The sequence below is a fragment of the Artemia sp. Qi Xiang Cuo genome, chromosome 1 (genome assembly GCF_049724085.1).
Source record: "Artemia sp. Qi Xiang Cuo chromosome 1, ASM4972408v1, whole genome shotgun sequence".
Lineage (NCBI taxonomy): Eukaryota > Metazoa > Arthropoda > Branchiopoda > Anostraca > Artemiidae > Artemia > Artemia sp. Qi Xiang Cuo.
This window is the reverse complement of record NC_142794.1, coordinates 6,296,842-6,321,079: the sequence shown is the minus strand read 5'-3', so window position 1 is coordinate 6,321,079 and position 24,238 is coordinate 6,296,842. Positions and strand designations below refer to the sequence as shown.

General features: G+C 35.3%; 1 protein-coding gene across 1 annotated transcript in view; it reads left to right on the top strand.

The window, feature by feature from the left end:
- LOC148955962 (DDB1- and CUL4-associated factor 8-like) overlaps positions 1 to 24,238 on the top strand; it is a 114,392-nt gene that overhangs the window by 67,829 nt on the left and 22,325 nt on the right. The window contains exon 3 of the mRNA XM_089088613.1: positions 20,384 to 20,666. Coding sequence (XP_088944739.1) covers positions 20,384 to 20,666 — 283 coding nt within the window. The remainder of the gene's footprint in view (positions 1 to 20,383; positions 20,667 to 24,238) is intronic.

The following is a 24,238-nucleotide window of genomic DNA, read 5'->3' as shown; positions in this document are numbered from 1 at the left end:
TGTAAACAAATAGAATCAGACACACAAACAGAGAAAGACAGACACTTTAGACATTCAAGCCAACAAAGACAAATACTTGTACTTGCAAACACTGACCCAGACATGCAAACAAATAGAATCACACACACAAAAAGAGAAAGAACGACACTTTAGTCATTCAAACCAACAAAGACAAATACTTGAACTTGCAAACACCAACCCAGACATGCAAAGAAATAGAATCAAACACACAAACAGAGAAAGACAGACACTTTAGACATTCATACCAACAAAGACAAATTCTTGGACTTGCAAACACCAACCCAGACATGTAAACAAATAGAATCAGAAACACAAACAGAGAAAGAAATGCACTTTAGACATTTGAACCAACAAAGACAAATACTTGGACTTGCAAACACCAACCCAGACATGCAAACAAATTGAATCAGACACACAAACAAAGAAAGACAGACACTTTAGACATTCAAACCAACAAAGACAAATACTTGGACTTGCAAACACCAACCCAGACATGCAAACAAATAGAATCAGACACACAAACAAAGAAAGACATGCACTTTAGACATTCAAACAAACAAAGACAAATACTTGGACTTGCAATTACCAACCCAGACATTTGAACCAGACATTTGAACCAACAAAGACAAACAGAGAAAGACAGACACTTTAGACATTCAAACCAATGAAGACAAATTCTTGGACTTGCAAACACCAGCCCAGACATGCAAACAAATAGAATCAGACACACAAACCGAGAAAAGATATGCACTTTAGACATTCAAACCAACAAAGACAAATTCTTGAACTTGCAAACACCAATCCAGACATGTAAACAAATAGAATCAGACACACAAACAGAGAAAGACAGACACTTTAGACATTCAAACCAACAAAGACAAATTCTCGAACTTGCAAACACCAGCCCAGACATGCAAACAAATAGATTCAGACACACAAACAGAGAAAGATAGACACTTTAGACATTCAAACCAACAAAGACAAATTCTTGGACTTGCAAACACCAACCCAGACATGGAAACAAATAGAATCAGACACACAAACAGAGAAAGACATGCACTTTAGACATTCAAACCAACAAAGACAAATACTTGGACTTTCAAACACCAACCCAGACATGCAAACAAATAGAATCAGACACACACACATAGAAAGACAGACACTTTAGACATTCAAACCAACAAAGACAAATTCTTGAACTTGCAAAAACCAACCCAGACATGCAAACAAATAGAATCAGTCATACAAACCGAGAAAGACATGCACTTTAGACATTCAAACCAAAAAAGACAAATTCTTGAACTTGCAAACACCAGCCCAGACATGCAAACAAATAGAATCAAACACAAAAAAAGACAAAGACAGAAACTTTAGACATTCAAACCGACAAAGACAAATTCTTGTACTTGCAAACACAAATCCAGAAATGTAAATAAAATGAATTAGACACACCAACAGTGAAAGACATACACTTTAGACATTCAAACCAACAAAGACAAATTTTTGGACTTTCAAACACCAACCCAGACATGCAAACAAATAGAATCAGACACACACACATAGAAAGACAGACACATTAGACATTCAAACCAACAAAGACAAATACTTGAACTTGCAAACACCAACCCAGACATGCAAAGAAATAGAATCAAACACACAAACAGAGAAAGACAGACACTTTAGACATTCATACCAACAAAGACAAATTCTTGGACTTGCAAACACCAACCCAGACATGTAAACAAATAGAATCAGAAACACAAACAGAGAAAGAAATTCACTTTAGACATTTTAACCAACAAAGACAAATACTTGGACTTGCAAACACCAACCCAGACATGCAAACAAATTGAATCAGACACACAAACAAAGAAAGACAGACACTTTAGACATTCAAATCAACAGAGACAAATACTTGGACTTGCAAACACCAACCCAGACATGCAAACAAATAGAATCAGACTCACAAACAAAGAAAGACATGCACTTTAGACATTCAAACAAACAAAGACAAATACTTGGACTTGCAATTACCAACCCAGACATTTGAACCAGACATTTGAACCAACAAAGACAAACAGAGAAAGACAGACACTTTAGACATTCAAACCAATGAAGACAAATTCTTGGACTTGCAAACACCAGCCCAGACATGCAAACAAATAGAATCAGACACACAAACCGAGAAAGATATGCACTTTAGACATTCAAACCAACAAAGACAAATTCTTGAACTTGCAAACACCAATCCAGACATGTAAACAAATAGAATCAGACACACAAACAGAGAAAGACAGACACTTTAGACATTCGAACCAACAAAAAAAATTTCTTGGACTTGCAAACACCAACCCAGACATGTAAACAAATAGATTCAGACATATAGACCGAGAAAGACAGACACTTTAGACATACAAACCAACAAAGACAAATTCTCGAACTTGCAAACACCATCCCAGACATGCAAACAAATAGAATCAGACACACAAACAGAGAAAGACATACACTTTAGAAATTCAAAACAACAAAGACAAGTACTTGGACTAGCAAACACCAACCCAGACAAGCAAACAAATAGAATCAGACACACAAACAGAGAAAGACATGCACTTTAGACAATCAAACCAACAAAGACAAATAATTGGACTTGCAAACACCAACCCAAACATACAAACAAATAGAATCAGACACACAAACAGAGAAAGACAGACACTTTAGACATTCAAACCAACAAAGACAAATTCTTGAACTTGCAAAAACCAACCCAGACATGCATACAAATAGAAGCAGTCATACAAACCGAGAAAGACATGCACTTTAGACATTCAAACCAAATAAGACAAATTCTTGAACTTGCAAACACCAGCCCAGACATGCAAACAAATAGAATCAGACACAAAAACAGAGAAAGACAGACACTTTAGACATTCAAGCCAACAAAGACAAATTCTTGGACTTGCAAACACCAACCCAGACATGCAAACAAATCGACATACAAACAGAGAAAGACATACACTTTAGACATTCAAACCAACAAAGACAAATACTTGGACTTGCAAAACCAACCCAGACATGTAAACAAATAGAATCAGACACACAAATAGAGAAAGCCAGACACTTTAGACATTCAAGCCACCAAAGACAAATTCTTGGACTTGCAAACACTAACCCAAACACGCAAACAAATAGAATCAGACACACAAACAGAGAAAGAAAGACACTTTAGACATTTGAACCAACAAAGACAAATATTTGGACTTGCAAACACCAACCCAGACATGCAAACAAATTGAATCAGACACACAAACAAAAAAAGACAGACACTTTAGACATTCAAATCAACAGAGAAAAATACTTGGACTTGCAAACACCAACCCAGACATGCAAACAAATAGAATCAAACTCACAAACAAAGAAAGACATGCACTTTAGACATTCAAACAAACAAAGACAAATACTTGGACTTGCAATTACTAACCCAGACATGCAAACAAATTGAATCAGACACACAAACAGAGAAAGAAATGCACTTTAGACATTTGAACCAACAAAGACAAATACTTGGACTTGCAAACACCAACCCAGACATGCAAACAAACTGAATCAGACACACAAACAAAAAAAGACAGACACTTTAGACATTCAAATCAACAGAGACAAATACTTGGACTTGCAAACATCAACCCAGACATGCAAACAAATAGAATCAGACACACAAACAAAGAAAGATAGACACTTTAGACATTCAAATCAACAAAGACAAATACCTGGACTTGCAAACACCAACCCAAACATGCAAACAAATAGAATCAGACACACAAACAGAGAAAGACATGCACTTTAGACATTCAAGCCAACAAAGACAAATATTTGGACTTGCAAACACCAACCCAGACATGCAAACAAATAGAATCAGACACACAAACAGAGAAAGACAGACACTTTAGACATTCAAACCAACAAAGATAAATTCTTGGACTTGCAAACACCAACCCAGACATGCAAACAAATAGCATCAGACACGCAAACCGAGAAAGATATGCACTTTAGACATTCAAACCAACAAAAACAAATTCTTGGACTTGCAAACACCAACCCAGACATGCAGACAAATAGATTCAGACATATAAACCGAGAAAGACAGACACTTTAGACATACAAACCAACAAAGACAAATTCTTGAACTTGCAAACACCAACCCAGACATGCAAACAAATAGATTCAGACATACAAACAGAGAATGACAGGCACTTTAGACATTCAAACCAACAAAGAAAAATTCTTGGACTTGCAAACACCAACCCAGACATGAAAACAAATAGAATCAGACACACAACAAAGAATGACAGACACTTTAGACATTCAAACCAACAAAGACAAATAGTTGGACTTGCAAACACCAACCCAGACATGCAAACAAATAGAATCAGACACACAGAAATAGAAAGACAGACACTTTAGACATTCAAACCAACCAAGACAAATTCTTGGACTTGTAAACACCAACCCAGACATGCATACAAATAAAATCAGTCACACAAACCGAGAAAGACATGCACTTTAGACATTCAAACCAACAAAGACAAATTCTTGAACTTGCAAACACCAACCCAGACATTCAAACAAATAAAATCAGACACAAAAACAGAGAAAGACAGACACTTTAGACATTCAAATCAACAAAGACAAATTCTTGGAATTGCAAACAGCAACCCAGATATGCAAACAAATAGAATCAGTCACACAAACCGAGAAAGACATGCACTTTAGACATTCAAACCAAAAAAGACAAATTCTTGAACTTGCAAACACCAACCCAGACATGCAAACAAATAGAATCAGACACAAAAACAGAGAAAGACAGACACTTTAGACATTCAAACCAACAAAGACAAATTCTTGGACTTGCAAACACCAACCCAGAAATGCATACAAATAGAATCAGTCACACAAACCGAGAAAGACATGCACTTTAGACATTCAAACCAAAAAAGACAAATTATTGAACTTGCAAACACCAACCCGGACATGCATACAAATAGAATAATACACACAAACAGAGAAAGACAGACACTTTGGACATTAAAAACAACAAACAAAAATTCTTGGACTTGCAAACAACAACCCAGACATGCAAACAAATAGAATCAGACACACAAACAGAGAAAGACAGACACTTTAGACATTCAAGCCAACAAAGCCAAATTCTTGGACTTGCCAACCCTAACCCAGACACCCAAACAAATAGAATCAGACATACAAACAGAGAAAGACAGAAGTTTTAGACATTCAAACCAGCAAAGATAAATTCTTGGACTTGCAAACACCAACCCTGACTTGCAAACAAATTGACATACAAACAGAGAAAGACATACACTTTAGACATTCAAACCAACAAAGACAAATACTTGGACTTGCAAACACCAACCCAGACATGTAAGCAAATAGAATTAGACACACAAACAGAGAAAGCCAGACACTTTAGAAATTCAAGCCACCAAAGACAAATTCTTGGACTTGCAAACACTAACCCAGACACGCAAACAAATAGAATCAGACACACAAACAGAGAAAGAAAGACACTTTAGACATTTGAACCAACAAAGACAAATACTTGGACTTGCAAACACCAACCCAGACATGCAAACACATTGAATCAGACACACAAACAAAGAAAGACAGACACTTTAGACATTCAAATCAACAGAGACAAATACTTGGACTTGCAAACACCAACCCAGACATGCAAACAAATAGAATCTGACTCACAAACAAAGAAAGACATGCACTTTAGACATTCAAACAAACAAAGACAAATACTTGGACTTGCAATTACCAACCAGGACATGCAAACAAATTGAATCAGACACACAAACAGAGAAAGAAATGCACTTTAGATATTTGAACCAACAAAGACAAATACTTGGACTTGCAAACACAAACCCAGACATGCAAACAAATTGAATCAGACAAACAAACAAAGAAAGACAGACACTTTAGACATTCAAATCAACAGAGACAAATACTTGGACTTGCAAACACCAACCCAGACATGCAAACAAATAGAATCAGACTCACAAACAAAGAAAGACATGCACTTTAGACATTCAAACAAATAAAGACAAATACTTGGACTTGCAATTACCAACCCAGACATGCAAACAAATTGAATCAGACATACAAACAAAGAAAGACAGACACTTTAGACATTCAAATCAACAGAGACAAATACTTGGACTTGCAAACATCAACCCAGACTTGCAAACAAATAGAATCAGACACACAAACAAAGAAAGACAGACACTTTAGACATTCAAATCAACAGAGACAAATACTTGGACTTGCAAACACCAACCCAGACATGCAAACAAATAGAATCAGACTCACAAACAAAGAAAGACATGCACTTTAGACATTCAAACAAATAAAGACAAATACTTGGACTTGCAATTACCAACCCAGACATGCAAACAAATTGAATCAGACATACAAACAAAGAAAGACAGACACTTTAGACATTCAAATCAACAAAGACAAATACTTGGACATGCAAACACCAACCCAAACATGCAAACAAATAGAATCAGACACACAAACAGAGAAAGACATGCACTCTAGACATTCAAACCAACAAAGACAAATACTTGGAATTGCAAACACCAACCCAGACATGCAAACAAATAGAATCAGACACACAAACAGAAAAAGACAGACAATTTAGACATTCAAATCAACAAAAACAAATACTTGGACTTGCAAACACCAACCCAGACATGCAAACAAATAGAATCAGACACGCAAACAGAGAAAGACATGCACTTTAGACATTAAAACCAACAAAGACAAATACTTGGACTTGCAAACACCAACCCAGACATGCAAACAAATAGAATCAGACACACAAACAGAGAAAGACAGACACTTTAGACATTCAAACCAACAAAGCAAATTCTTGGACTTGCAGACACCAATCCAGACATGAAAACAAATAGATTCAGACATATAAACCGAAAAAGACAGACACTTTAGACATACAAACCAACAAAGACAAATTCTTGAACTTGCAAACACCAACCCATACACGCAAACAAATAGATTCAGACATAGAAACAGAGAATGACAGGCACTTTAGACATTCAAACCAACAAAGACAAATTCTTGGACTTTCAAACACCAACCCAGACATCTAAACTAATAGATTCAGACATATAAACAAAGAAAGACATACGCTTTAGACATTCAAACTAACAAAGACAAATTCTTGAACTTGCAAAAACCAACCCCGACACGTAAACAAATAAATTCAGACATACAAATAGAGAATGACAGGACATTTAGACATTCAAACCAACAAAGACAAATTCTTGGACTTGCAAACACCAAACCAGACATGCAAACAAATGGAATCAGACAAACAAACAAAGAAAAACAGACACTTTAGACATTCAAATCAACAAAGGCAAATACTTGGACTTGCAAACACCAACCCAGACATGCAAACAAATAGAATCAGACACACAAACAGAGAAAAACATGCAATTTAGACATTCAAACCAACAAAGACAAATACTTGGACTTGCAAACACCAACCCAGACATGTAAACAAATAGAATCAGACACACAAACAGAGAAAGACAGACACTTTAGACATTCAAACCAACAAAGATAAATTCTTGGACTTACAAACACCAACCCAGACATGCAAACAAATAGAATCAGTCACACAAACCGAGAAATACATGCACTTTAGACATTCAAACAAACAAAAACAAATTCTTGAGCTTGCAAACACCAACCAAGACATGCAAACAAATAGAATCAGACACAAAAACAGAGAAAGACAGACACTTTAGACAATAAAACCAACAAAGACAAATTCTTGGACTTGCAAACACCAACCCAGACATGCAAACAAATAGATTCAGACACACAAACCGAGAGAGATAGACACTTTAGTCATACGAACCAACAAAGACAAATTCTTAGACTTTCAAACACCAACCCAGATATGCAAACAAATAGATTCAGACATACAAACAGAGAATGACAGGCACTTTAGACATACAAACCAACAATGAAAAATTCTTGAACTTGGAAACACCAACCAAGACATACAAACAAATTGATTCAAAAAAGTATTTAAAAAAATTGTTGGGCCCGGGGGCATTCTGGGCCCCAGGGGGCCTGCGGAGGTCCGGGGGCATTTGGGGTCTGGGGTTGGGGAGTATTTGGGGGTCCAGGTGGCATTTTGGGGGCTATTGGGCATTTTGGGGGCTGGGGGCCTTTGGGGGCTCGGGGGCATTTGGGGCTTGGAAGGCCCAATGGGGGCCTATTGAGGTTGGGGGCCCTTTGGGTTTGGGGTAGGGGGGCCCTTTGGGTTTGGGGTAGGGGACCTCACAACACTGTTCAAATGGAACTTGTGTATTATAACGACCACGGAGTTTCGCCCCAACCATCTTCTAAATCATCTTCTAAAATCATCTTCTAAAATGTCTCAAACGGTTTCGCCTAAATAATCCCCTAAAATTTCTCAAACTGTTTCGCCCAAATAATCCCTAAACGTAATTTCTGCGTGTTCCTTTCTTTTTGGCATCCCTGCGCTGTCACATTTGAAATTTCTAGGCGAAAAAATACCTCACCATTTCCCACGTTAATCTTTTCATCTCATAGGTGTTCCTAGCTACACTATTAAGGTTTCGATAGAATATCAATTTATCTCTCTGATTTAAAGATCAGAGAAGCCGTATTTAAAAAATGATCTCTTTAGACTCCCGCATAATTCCTAGTAAACAAGCTATGTCACTTCTGATTCTCCTTCCGTTAAAATCAATAATTCCCCTTAGAAACAACAAATAAATTCCCCTTGAGTCGATCAATACATTCCCCTCGATTATGCAAATCAATTTTTCAGAAATTCTCTACCCTTCGTGGATCGATAATCCTTGAATAAATTATATCCCGTCAGCGTTAGACTCAATTTTAGATGGCAGCACACGGTCCCCCCTGGACTGGTACCCCCTTTTCTACTGACACTTCAAACGTCTTGGTCATTGTGGATACTCCCAAATAAAATATCAACCTTTTTTTTTTTTTCTTTTTTTTTGTACAGTCGACCTCTCCCTTTCTAGAAAGAAAAATAATGTATGACTTCTAATTTAGTTCTTTTTATTATATACTCGCCACAAATGCACTCGTTCTTAAGTAGTATATGTGTAAAAAAAAACGTGGAGTGTGTCCGCTTCAATCTCGGCGTATATGTTAATATAACGATTGTTTATAATTTTGACAAACGTATTGCTACTGTCAACGTTTGTTTTACCAAGCGGTTTTTTTTTATCGCAATACACTTCTAAGAAACGCTTGGTAGAAAAAACACCAAGTTTGTCCCGGGTATAAAATGCTGTCTGACTTAACAAAGTGTATCAGAACGATATAGTACATTAAAGTAGAGGTGGCTATAATTTTTGAAATACTGGAACATTACCTGGAAAAAAATTATATGTGCGGTTAAATATGATCTACCTATATAATCTACCTTTAATGATCTAAATGATCTACCTTAAAAATATATCAACCTACATATTTTTACGACCACCTAGTTCCCATATTGTAAATCAATTAACCAACGGCTTTTAATAAGCCAGATATCCATTGCGTATTACTCGACTAGATCACTTTGTATACCAAGCTCATTTTAGGTATTAAATTGAGTCTAATTTCATATCTGTCCTGAGTAGTGTATTGTTTATTCCTGGACTATTGAAAATAAACCATTTTTGTACTACTAATGACTTTGAGTGAATCGCATTCAAATGGCTATTTTATTGTGAGCACCGTTTGATGAACTAAGCCCTAACCAAAGCAAGTCTCGCAGAAGAATAAAACAAAGGAATATTAAAGTAGCCTGCAGGATAAGACTAAGAAACACAAAAAAAAACATTATTCCTTGTATTATAGTATTGACAGTAATGAAGGATCACCTTTTCTTGTAAGCGGTACGGAAAATACTAATTGCTGGGAAATCAATAGATTTGGAAGCTTACTTAATTGGAAGCAACTGCAACCTGGCAGATAGAGGAGTTTAATAAATTAGAGATCCCTATGGATTTCTATTTCAAGCTTACAGATGAAAAGAAGAAACATTTCCACTTAGCCAACTTGTGCAGTTTAACTAAGTTAAAGACGTGCAACTGAGTGCACGTCTTGAAATGTTTTAGAAAACGTCTTGAAGAAAAATGGGATAAGAAACGTCTTGAAATGTCCTAATAAAATTCCTCTGCCTGCTGCTGTCATTACGCGACACCCACATGTGCGTTGTCATTACGTAACATGACATACACTTTAGACATTCAAATCAACAGAGACAAATACTTGGACTTGCAAACACCAACCCAGACATGCAAACAAATAGAATCTGACTCACAAACAAAGAAAGACATGCACTTTAGACATTCAAACAAACAAAGACAAATACTTGGACTTGCAATTACCAACCAGGACATGCAAACAAATTGAATCAGACACACAAACAGAGAAAGAAATGCACTTTAGATATTTGAACCAACAAAGACAAATACTTGGACTTGCAAACACAAACCCAGACATGCAAACAAATTGAATCAGACAAACAAACAAAGAAAGACAGACACTTTAGACATTCAAATCAACAGAGACAAATACTTGGACTTGCAAACACCAGCCCAGACATGCAAACAAATAGAATCAGACTCACAAACAAAGAAAGACATGCACTTTAGACATTCAAACAAATAAAGACAAATACTTGGACTTGCAATTACCAACCCAGACATGCAAACAAATTGAATCAGACACACAAACAAAGAAAGACAGACACTTTAGACATTCAAATCAACAGAGACAAATACTTGGACTTGCAAAAATCAACCCAGACTTGCAAACAAATAGAATCAGACACACAAACAAAGAAAGACAGACACTTTAGACATTCAAATCAACAAAGACAAATACTTGCACACGCAAACACCAACCCAGACATGCAAACAAATAGAATCAGACACACAAACAGTGAAGGACATACACTCTAGACATTCAAACCAACAAATACAAATACTTGGACTTGCAAACATCAACCCAGACATACAAAAAAATAGAATCAGACACACAAACAAAAAAAGACAGGCACTTTAGACATTCAAACCAACAAAGACAAATACTTGGACTTGTAAACACCAACCCAGACATGCAAACAAATAGAATCAGACACGCAAACAGAGAAAGACATGCACTTTAGACATTCAAACCAACAAAACAAATTCTTGGACTTGCAGACACCAATCCAGACATGAAAACAAATAGATTCAGACATATAAACCGAAAAAGACAGACACTTTAGACATACAAACCAACAAAGACAAATTCTTGGACTTGCAAACACCAACCCATACACGCAAACAAATAGATTCAGACATACAAACCGAGAAAGACATGTACTTTAGACATTCAAACCAAAAAAGACAAATTCTTGAACTTGCAAACACCAACCCAGACATGCATACAAATAGAATCAGACACACAAACAGAGAAAGACAGACACTTTAGACATTCAAACCAACAAAGACAAATTCTTGGACTTGCAAACACCAAACAAGACATGGAAACAAATAGAATCAGACACACAAACAGGAGAAAGACAGACACTTTAGACATTCAAGCCATCAAAGACAAATTCTTGGACTTGCCAACCCTAACCCAGACACCCAAACAAATAGAATCAGACATAAAAACAGAGAAAGACAGACGTTTTAGACATTCAAACCAACAAAGATAAATTCTTGGACTTGCAAACACCAACCCAGACATGCAAACAAATAGAATCAGACACACAAACAGAGAAAGACAGACACTTTAGACATTCAAGCCAACAAAGACAAATTCTTGGACTTGCAAACACCAACCCTGACATGCAAACAAATCGACATACAAACAGAGAAAGACATACACTTTAGACATTCAAACCAACAAAGACAAATACTTGGACTTGCAAAAACCAACCCAGACATGTAAACAAATAGAATCAGACACACAAATAGAGAAAGCCAGACACTTTAGACATTCAAGCCACCAAAGACAAATTCTTGGACTTGCAAACACTAACCCAAACACGCAAACAAATAGAATCAGACACACAAACAGAGAAAGAAAGACACTTTAGACATTCAAGCCACCAAAGACAAATTCTTGGACTTGCAAACACTAACCCAAACACGCAAACAAATAGAATCAGACACACAAACAGAGAAAGAAAGACACTTTAGACATTTGAACCAACAAAGACAAATGCTTGGACTTGCAAACACCAACCCAGAAATGCAAACAAATTGAATCAGACACACAAACAAAAAAAGACAGACACTTTAGACATTCAAATCAACAGAGAAAAATACTTGGACTTGCAAACACCAACCCAGACATGCAAACAAATAGAATCAAACTCACAAACAAAGAAAGACATGCACTTTAGACATTCAAACAAACAAAGACAAATACTTGGACTTGCAATTACTAACCCAGACATGCAAACAAATTGAATCAGACACACAAACAGAGAAAGAAATGCACTTTAGACATTTGAACCAACAAAGACAAATACTTGGACTTGCAAACACCAACCCAGACATGTAAACAAATAGAATAAGACACACACAGAGAAAGACAGACACTTTAGGCATTCAAACCAACAAAGATAAATTCTTGGACTTACAAACACCAACCCAGACATGCAAACAAATAGAATCAGTAACACAAACCGAGAAATACATGCACTTTAGACATTCAAACCAACAAAGACAAATTCTTGAACTTGCAAACACCAACCCAGACATGCAAACAAATAGAATCAGACACACAAACAGAGAAAGACAGACACTTTAGACATTCAAACCAACAAAGACAAATTCTTGGACTTGCAAACACCAATCCCAATATGCAAACAAATAGATTCAGAAATACAAACCGAAAAAGACAGACACTTTAGACATACGAACCAACAAAGACAAATTCTTAGACTTTCAAACACCAACCCAGATATGCAAACAAATAGATTCAGACATACAAACAGAGAATGACAGGCACTTTAGACATACAAACCAACAATGAAAAATTCTTGAACTTGGAAACACCAACCAAGACATACAAACAAATTGATTCAAAAAAGTATTTAAAAAAAATTGTGGGGCCCGGGGGGCATTCGGGGCCCCAGGGGGGCCTGCGGAGGTCCGGGGGCATTTGGGGTCCGGGGGTAGGGAGTATTTGGGGGTCCAGGGGGCATTTTGGGGGCTATTGGGCAATTTGGGGGCTGGGGGGCCTTTGGGGGCTCGGGGGGCATTTGGGGCTTGGAGGGCCCCATGGGGGCCTATTGAGGCTGGGGGACCCTTTGGGGTTGGGGCAGGGAGGCCCTTTGGGGTTGGGGTAGGGGACCTCACAACACTGTTCAAATGGAACTTGTGTATTATAACGACCACGGAGTTTCGCCCCAATCATCTTCTACATCATCTTCTAAAATCATCTTCTAAAATGTCTCAAACGGTTTTCGCCTAAATAATCCCCTAACATGTCTCAAACTGGTTCGCCCAAATAATCCCTAAACGTAATTTCTGCGTGTTCCTTTCTTTTGGCATCCCTGCGCTGTCACATTTGAAATTTCTAGGCGAAAAAATACCTCACCATTTCCCACGTTAATCTTTTCATCTCATAGGTGTTCCTAGCTACACTATTAAGGTTTCGATAGAATATCAATTTATCTCTCTGATTTAAAGATCAGAGAAGCCGTATTTAAAAAATGATCTCTTTAGACTCCCGCATAATTCCTAGTAAACAAGCTATGTCATTTCTGATTCTCCTTCCGTTAGAATTAATAATTCCCCTTAGAAACAACAAATAAATTCCCCTTGAGTCGATCAATACATTCCCCTCGATTATGCAAATCAATTGCTCAGAAATTCTCTACCCTTCGTGGATCGATAATCCTTGAATAAATTATATCCCGTCAGCGTTAGACTCAATTTTAGATGGCAGCACACGGTCCCCCCTGGACTGGTACCCCCTTTTCTACTGACACTTCAAACGTCTTGGTCATTGTGGATACTCCCAAATAAAATATCAACCTTTTTTTTTTTTTTTTTTGTACAGTCGACCTCTCCCTTTCTAGAAAGAAAAATAATTTATGACTTCTAATTTAGTTCTTTTTATTATATACTCGCCAAAAATGCACTCGTTCTTAAGCAGTATATGTGTAAAAAATAACGTGGAGTGTGTCTGCTTCAATCTCGGCGTATATGTTAATATAACGATTGTTTATAATTTTGACAAACGTATTGCTACTGTCAACGTTTGTTTTACCAAGCGGTTTTTTTTCATCGCAATACACTTCTAAGAAACGCTTGGTAAAAAAAACACCAAGTTTGTCCCGGGGATAAAATGCTGTCTGACTTAACAAAGTGTATCAGAACGATATAGTACATTAAAGTAGAGGTGGCTATAATTTTTGAAATGCTGGAATATTACCTGGAAAAAAATTATATGTGCGGTTAAATATGATCTACCTATATAATCTACCTTTAATGATCTAAATGATCTACCTTAAAAATATATCAACCTACATATTTTTACGACCACCTAGTTCCCATATTGTAAATCAATTAACCAACGGCTTTTAATAAGCCAGATATCCATTGCGTATTACTCGACTAGATCACTTTGTATACCAAGCTCATTTTAGGTATTAAATTGAGTCTAATTTCATATCTGTCCTGAGTAGTGTATTGTTTATTCCTGGACTATTGAAAATAAACCATTTTTGTACTACTAATGACTTTGAGTGAATCGCATTCAAATGGCTATTTTATTGTGAGCACCGTTTGATGAACTAAGCCCTAACCAAAGCAAGTCTCGCAGAAGAATAAAACAAAGGAATATTAAAGTAGCCTGCAGGATAAGACTAAGAAACACAAAAAAAAAACATTATTCCTTGTATTATAGTATTGACAGTAATGAAGGATCACCTTTTCTTGTAAGCGGTACGGAAAATACTAATTGCTGGGAAATCAATAGATTTGGAAGCTTACTTAATTGGAAGCAACTGCAACCTGGCAGATAGAGGAGTTTAATAAATTAGAGATCCCTATGGATTTCTATTTCAAGCTTACAGATGAAAAGAAGAAACATTTCCACTTAGCCAACTTGTGCAGTTTAACTAAGTTAAAGACGTGCAACTGAGTGCACGTATTGAAATGTTTTAGAAAACGTCTTGAAGAAAAATGGGATAAGAAACGTCTTGAAATGTCCTAATAAAATTCCTCTGCCTGCTGCTGTCATTACGCGACACCCACGTGTGCGTTGTCATTACGTAACATGTGCGCCACCATTAAGTTATTCCTGATAAATCCACGTGCTATAGCATTACCCTCAATCTCAATTACGTAGGTAAAAATTGTCATTGGATGTTTGCCATTTGTCGTTTGTCAATTGGATGTTTGTCATTTGACGTAACACCTGCTGGCTCTTATGGAAACAGGGCACCTTTAAAACTATGATAGGGCATGAGTTTAACACAGGGCATGTTGTTGAATCCTGGGAGCGCATGTGGAGGAAATCCTGGAGGGCATGCGATAGTTTCTGGGCCCCCCATGGGTGCTGGCAAGGGGGGGGGGGGGGTGTAGGGGGTATGTCTCCCTGGAAACTTGAAACTATAAAGTAATTATAAGGAAACCAAACAAGAAAAAAACAGAATATGGAAAAAACATGGATAAAATATCTGTTGCCCCATTGGTGACTGCCTGCCAATAGATTTTGACCGAATAACGAAAGTATAGGAGCCTAACTATTGATAATATTCAATCAAATAATCAGCTTTTTATGGTGATATTAAATATGTATTTGTTTATTAGTAATTAGTACAGTCATTAGTACACAAGAAAGTTGGTAATATTAAAGAAAACACAAGGAAAACAACTTCATGAGTGGCAATTTCGGTAACAATATGTCGTCAACGTTTGCTTGCCTTGCCAGAGTACACATGAGCTGATATATGAAGCCACTATAATCAGAAATGTTTCTGCTGAACGGAATACTGAGAATTTTTGTGTTTTCTCCCTAAACTGATACGTTTATTATCAATTATTTATTTTTGTAGGAATGACTGTCTTTATCTAGTTGTCACTTTTGAAAAGATTTAATTTTTTATAGCTATGAAGTATAAAGGTGGCAAATATATTGTTTTTTGGTATTTAAAATTAAATTAAAGCAATAAAATTATTTTTTTTATTTTCTTAATCTTAGTTTTAATTTTTTACTTTGAAAAAACTACTTTGATAATAGTAGTAAGGGTGTATGCTATACTAAACGAACACCATATTTGGGATACAAATGAACTCCAGGCAGAACATCTAAAAATAGCCTATAACGATAAATCTACTCATGTAAGAAACTAGATCTAAAAATAACCTGTGACGCTGAGTGAGCATCAAACTATTCAATTTTCCGGAGAGAGAAAAGGGTTAAAAGAATTTGACCTATTTTACAGAGAGGAATAAATGCAGCACCGCCATGTAAAACAGTACCTATAATATATACTTAGCCGATGAAGGTGAACGGGGTTGGCGAAACATGTTCCATAGAGTTGGTTAAGTTAGGTTAGGTAATTAATATAATTCGTTCTGGGCGGCATGGTTTTCATAATTCTTTTTGTACTTTCCAGGTTTTGGCAATTGAGTCTTTTAGTATTAAATTTTTTATAAATTTGGCTTAATGAAATGTCTCCAGTGTCTCTATTTATAGCCACATTTCTGGTTATATTTTTTTTGTCTCAATTACCTCTTTAAAAGATTGCGGTAGGCCATTTACAGTAGATACTGAGGTTGCCTCCTCAAAATGAACAGGATGTGTTAGATTTTTGAAAATATGCTGGGGCAAGGCGGAATCAAAGTTGTCATTATTATTTTTCAATCTCAGGGACTGATCTATTGAAATTTTGCGTTCATGCAAACGTTCACCAAGTTGTTGATGGGTCCTACCAATGTATTAGTTACCCATGGAACAATACAGGAAAAATAATTACCCATGGAAGAATACATCCATGAGCAAAAAATATAACTTGGAGAATGATTCATTTGAAAATCCTATCCAAAACAACTTGGAAGTAGACCTCTGTTTATCAATATACTAAAATATCCTCATGAAAAATAATTACCCATGGAAAAATATTTTTATAAAAAAAGTATCTTATAAAGTCATTTGAAAAAAATTAGAAAAATAAAAACAGAAAAACAAACTACCACTGAAGTAAGACTTCAATAGTATCTAATAGAAGCAAGCTCATAACGATATTTTTAAAAATATTTATTACACCTTCAATAATGACAAAATTCACTTGTCGAAAAATAGAAAAATAAAAATAGGGATAACAAGAGCTACCACTTAAGTAAAATGTCAAAAGTGTCTAATAAAAGACTTTTTACAATAATGACTTTTGAAATTAATAAAGGCATAATGAGTATTTTTGAAAAGACCCTGATACGCTTACTTTTATTGGCTATTATTAACGTCTTACTTCGGTGGTAGTCTGTTTTATTTATGTTTATGGTTTTCAAATTGTTGCACAGTTACTTTTGTAAGTATCTGAAGTATAATCAGTACTTTTTAAAAAGAGCCTTATAATAATGCTTGTATTGTATGACTTTGAAGTCTTAATTAGGTGGTATTTTTTTTAATTTATTTTTTTATTTTTCCAATTTTTGTACAATAAGGATTTGAAATTATTGAAGGTGTGATGAGTTTTTTTTAAAAAGATCCTCATAAACTTGCTTTTATTGCATACTATTGAAGTCTTACTTCGCCATTCCGTTTAAATTCTGTTTTTATTTTTCTGTGGTTTGTACAATGACTTTTGGAGTTATTTAAGGCACAATCAGTATTTTTGAAAAGATCCTCATAAGCTAGCTATTATTGGATACTATTGACGTCTTACTTCGGTGGTAGTCTTCTTTAGCCCTGAGTTTATTAGCATAATTTTCTCCATGGTACTTCTGTAAGTAGTGGAGGTGTAATCAGTATCTCTGAAAAGATACCCATGAGAACGTTTTTACTGAATGCCTTTAGCGACTCGCTTCAGTGGTAGTTCTTGTAACTCCTTTTTTTATTTTCTATGTCTTGCAATATGGAAGCTGAAGGTATTTTTGACGTAATCAGTATTTATGAAAAGATCCTTTTAAGCTTGATTCTGCTGGATATTCTTAACGTCTTACTTCAGTGGTAGTTTGTTTTATTTCTGTTTTAGTTTTTCTAATTGTTGTACAATGACTTCTGAAATTATTGAAGGCATAATGAGTATTTTTGAAAAGATCCTCATAAGCTTGCTTTTATTAGATACTATTGGTATTTTGCTTCAGTAGTTTGTTTTATTTCTGTTTTTGTTTTTCTATTTGTTATACAATGATGTATGTAGTTATTGAAATCGCAATCGATATTTTTGAAAATATCCCCATGGGCTTGCTTTTATTAGATAATATTGATGTTTTACTTCAATAGTTTGTTTTATTTCTGTCTTTATTTTTCTAATTTTTTTACAATAAGGATTTGAAATTATTGAAGGTATAATCAGTATTTTTGAAAAGATCGTAATAAGCATTCTTTTATTGGATACTACTGACGTCCAACTTTAATAGATTATTTTAATTTTGTTTTTATTTTTCCATATTTCGTACAATGAATTTGAAAACTATTGAAGGTATAATCATTATTTTTGGAAACATCACCATAAGCTAGCTATAATCAGATACTATTAACATCTTACTTTAGTAGTTTTTTTTATTTCAGTTTTAGTTTTTCTACTTGTTATACAATGACTTATGAAATTATTGAAGGCATAATAAGTATTTTTAAAAAGATCCTCATAAGCGTGCTTTTACATCAATAGTATTTAATACAAGAAAGTTTAGGAGGACTTTTTTCAAGAATACTGATTACGCATAATTTTCCAAAATCATTTTACAAAAATTAGAAAAATTTAACCATAAATGAAACAATATACCACTGAAGCAAGACGTCAGTAGTGTTTAATAATAGCAAGCTTATGAAGCTCTTTTCAAAAATACTCAATTAGAAAAATAAAAACCGAAATAAACAAACTAATGAATCAAGACGTCAATAGTATCTAATAAAAGCAAGTGTATGAGGATCTTTTCAGAAATACTGATTATACCTTCAATACTTTCAAAAGTCATTGTAAAAAACATAGAAAAATTAAAACAGAAACAAAGCAAACTACTGAAGTAAACAATCAATAGTATCTAATAAAAGCAAGCTTATGATGATCTTTTAAAAAATACTGATTGTACCTTCAATAATTTCAAAAGTCCTTGTACGAAACAGATAAAAATAAAAACAGAAATAAAAGCAACTATAGAAGTAAGACGTCAATAGTATTTAGTAAAAGCAGACTTATGAGCATCATTTCAAAAATAATAATTACGCCTTCAGTTGTTTCAAAAGTCATTGCAGAAACATAGAAAAATAAAAACAGAGGCAACAAAAACAACAAAAGCGCGATATCAATATTATGGTCCTGAAGCAAACTCATGAAGATCATGTCAAAAATACTCATTACACCTTGAATACTTTCCAAAGTTCTTGTACCAAACATAGAAAATAAAATCAGAAATAAAATAAAGTACTGAAGTGCGACGTCAACAGTAGCCAATAGAAGCAAGCTTGCGAGGATATTGTCAAAATACTGATTATAACTTCAATAAAGTCAAAAGTCAATGTACAAAATATAGAAAAATAAAAACAGAAATAAGACGTCAATAATATCTAATAAAACAAGCTTATGAGGATCTTTTCAAAAATACTGTTTATAACTTCAATAATATCAAACGTCCTTGTACGAAATATAGAAAAATAGAAACAGAATTAAAACAAACTGTTGAAGTAAGACGTCAATAGTATGTAATAAAAGCAAGCTTATGAGGATCTTTTCAAAAATACTGATTATAACTTCAATAATATCAAACGTCCTTGCACGAAATATAGAAAAATAGAAACAGAATTAAAACAAACTGTTGAAGTAAGACTCAAAAATCATGTAATACAAACATGCTCATGGGGATATGTTCAAAAATACTCCTTATATTTTCAATAACTTTAAAAGTCCCTGTACAAAAATTAGAAAAATAAAAACATAAGTAAAACAAACTACTGAAGTAATACTTTTATAGTACCGTCTTCGTAGGGACTTCTTGTAGTACCGTATATTTACTATATAATTATTTCATTATGAGTAAATCTTATCTTTAAACCTAATTCTAAAATATGAATGCATTAACAGGGAATCCCACCTACCTCTAAAGAGGTCAATTGAGAATATTTTTCATTCGGCCGTAAGCACGGTCAAAAAGATGGATTGTTTATCTTCTTTGAAGTTTCACCATATAGGCGTTAACAGTTTGCATTTCAATCAAAGTGGCACACGATTGGCAAGTGCCTCTCATGCAAGAGAGGAAGTGGCAGTATGGGATTGGGCAGCCAAAAAAATAGCATTCTCTTTTTATACAGAACACCATCTATCGACGAGACCTGACCTAGGAGACCTGACCGGAGACGTGACTCAGGTATTCTAAACTATTATATATACATCCTATTTTATTTTATTTCATTAGCATTAGCTACAGTTGACTTCTTTAGAAGTGTCGTTATAATGAACCAGTACCAAATATATTTATAAAAATATAAAATTAATTTATTCTTAAGCAATTGAGCTAAATAATTAAATTAGTAATTAATCAAGTAATTAGAAATTAATTGAGTATTTAAATGAAGTCATAAGTTAACGTGTTATTCCAGAAACCTGCCTATTATTCGTGTCATTGCTTATCTCTATTTATTAATACCAATCAGCTTGTTATACATTTGTCAGGGCTAATTATACCATAGAAAAATATGTCTTAACGCTTTCAACTGGGAGCTCCAAAACAATTATTTGTTAAATTGGTATGCACAATCTTTGCTGCAGATCCTTGGTACTCGTTGTAAGTAAACGATGCGTCCACCATTCTTATTACTATGTCGGTAGCCCTTTATAAATGTAGAACACCTGAGTCAGCTACATATTACATATCTAATCCACCCCTGAGCTAGAATGCAATAATCTATGCCCATAGGTAAAAAGGAGAAATACATTACGCTCTTTGAAAGCCAGAATGTCGTAACCGCACCTTTTAAAATTCCGAGATAAAGGCAATTGAAAAAATTAGTTTTTGTGGAGGTAAACATAAGGTAGATAGAAAAAAGAATGAAAGACCAATTTAAAGACGCTAGTGAAGGACATCTCGGTAGAATTTTCGTCCTGTTGAATAAGGTGTACTATGTCAAAGTGTCGAACAAAAAACAGATACGACATTTGAGCCCGCCCTTTTTTGCTGCTAAAGTAGTTACGACAAAAGGGCAGACAGCGCTTGGGTTCCTTTTCCATTTTGTTACAACAATGCATCAACAGGGTTTTCTCAGGAAAAGTCAAGCTTTATTTTAGAGCCCAAAAGAGGTTTTTTACCTTTTTGCACTACTTTAGTCGTTTTTTTTTTAATCCCACTTCCTCTCCTCTCGATGACATAATAATTTTTTCACTTAATCTCAAACTTTAATGTCACCTACACTAAATTAAAAACAACTTTTACTTTTTGAATTTTGGGTTTGAGTATCCAAACATAATTGACGAAGACAAGGTATACTACGAAAAAATTCAAAACCGCAAAAAATGACAATTCTCGGTTTAGCAGGGTGCCCTTCTGCCATAGGGCACCCCTTCCACCGTATAAATACGTTAAAAATAGACAAATAATTTTCATAAAACATTGTTCTCAATCAACTATACAACATCTTCCATCCTCCCAACCTTCCCTGAACCCAAAAACAAACCTAGGAGGAGTAGAAAGATGTGCCCTTACAATATCTTTAGGCACACCATTCTAATCCTTCTTTAAAAACACACAAATAAGCTACTAAAGCCTTTTTAATACCCATTTGGCTACTCAAAAATCAAACAAAAACCAAAAAAAAAATAAATTAAAATGATTTAACTTAATACTAATATCATTTCCTCAATTTTTTTTTAATACCATTTAAAACATTATTTACAATAAAGCACTTAAAACAAATTTTTCAAATTTAAAACTCAATTTTAATCATTCATTCCACATATACTCTCTCCCTCCATACTCGATTCCGTCTCAAGTCATCCACATAACTTTTAAGCCAAACATTCGCCAAAGGAATTTTGACCTGCCTCTGACGTTTCCGCATTTTCCACGCATGCATGCTAACACTTATCACTAACAAACACAGCGCATAATTCCTTTGCTTACCTGTAACATAAAATGACAGCCTTAGAGCTTTCTTCTTTTCTTCTACAGACGTTGTTTTTATTCCTTCATTTCCTAATATTTCATATAATCTTTGGGGTAATCCACTGTTCGAGGGGCATTGAATCAATTCGTGCAATAGTCCGTCAAGCACTTCGTCTCCACACATTAAACAAATAGCCGTTTGGGTTTTCAATATGCGACTGAGTCTGTCACTAAAGGGTAAGATTCCATGAATCATGCAGTACACAAACTCTTTCTGTTCATAACTAAACGGCAAATCACTTAGATTTTTAAAGGATAACTGAATATCAATGAAGGGCTCCTTTTCCCTAGCTCTATAATTCGGTTCTTTCTCACTTCTAAAAACATCTCCCGATACCTTCTTTGGTTCCTCCTTTCTCAAGTCACAATTCAATGCTCCCAATTCCTTTGCTTTCTTCAGGGGGCTGACAATCCATCAAAGAGGGGTCGGAATTTTTTGCTCAATGTTTTCACCTTTTCTTCTGCATCTTCATTCACTATAGGAAGAAGCCACTGCCTCATAATTGCGGTTGATGGCTCCTCTTTAACCACAAGTTCACAAATATTTCTGAGGAAGAGCGTCTTGCATATAACCTTGAAATCTGCTACCCCAGTTCTGCCCGATTCCACAGGAGAGTATAGCATTTTCATTTGTTGCTTTTCAAGTTTCCCCGTCCAAACAAATCTCTAGATGGCTCTTTCAATTTGTTTGGCAAGGTTTTCAGATGGTGCAAAAACAGGAGCAGTGTAAAATAATAGCGTGAGGCAACATGTATTGAAATACAGAACTCTTTCGAACATCGTTTTGAGAAGGCATTTTCTCGGTTGACTCATTATCCCGACAATTTTATTTACTTTTTCCTCCCAAATTCTTTTTGTGTTCAGCACCTTCTCAAAAGTCAGGCACTATGCTCACACTTTTTCCGCAAACGGGAGCCAACAGTTTCTTTCTATGTCGAAGTAATTTGCTGATTTGTTCAAGGGTAGAACACTGCTCTTTTGTCTGTGTATTTTCACGTGAAATCTTTGCTCGTACCAATGCAAACTCGTACACACACTTTTCACATCATTTTCACTTCCTGTGATAAAATTTCCGTCATCTAATAAAGCTGGACTTTCCAGAAAAACTTTTCAGAAGCTTGAACACCGCACATTCTTTCTTCTTCATACCGAAAGAGTGGGTCGAGATATATTTCAAATAGTGTTCCAGAACAAGGGTCCCCTTGCAGCAGACCTCTTTCTAGATTTATAATTGTCGTCAGTTTTCCATTCACTTTTATAACCACTTTCGGTGCAGAATATATTCTTTCCAATTTATCTATGACATTCTTTCCGAAATTCATCTTTAGTCGCATTAATAACCACAGAATCTCTCGTATTACGGAATCATACGCCTTCACTATGTCAGTGCCAACTAGGGCTAATAGGTTCCAACCTAACACTTTTTCCATCGTTTTTTTTATCTCACCGAGGGCAAAGGTCTCTGAGAACTGTCGGGACATGTTGGGCTTTCCTGCTTTTTATTTTACCGTACTGGTAATCTCCCACTATTTTCGCTGCGCTTATCTCCAGTCTTTTAGACCGTACTTTAGTACATATTCTATTGTCGCAGTTTGTTTAGGAAATTGGTCACCAGTTTCGCAGGTCTTCTCTAGGTCCGCCCTTGTGTAACAGTGATATAACTAACAGTTCACTTTTAGGGTATCCTCTTGAACCAAATTCATTTAGCACTTTTATCAAAAATTTCCTGATTTCGCTCCACGTTAACTTGTAAAAATCATAGCTTAGCCCGTCCATTCCTA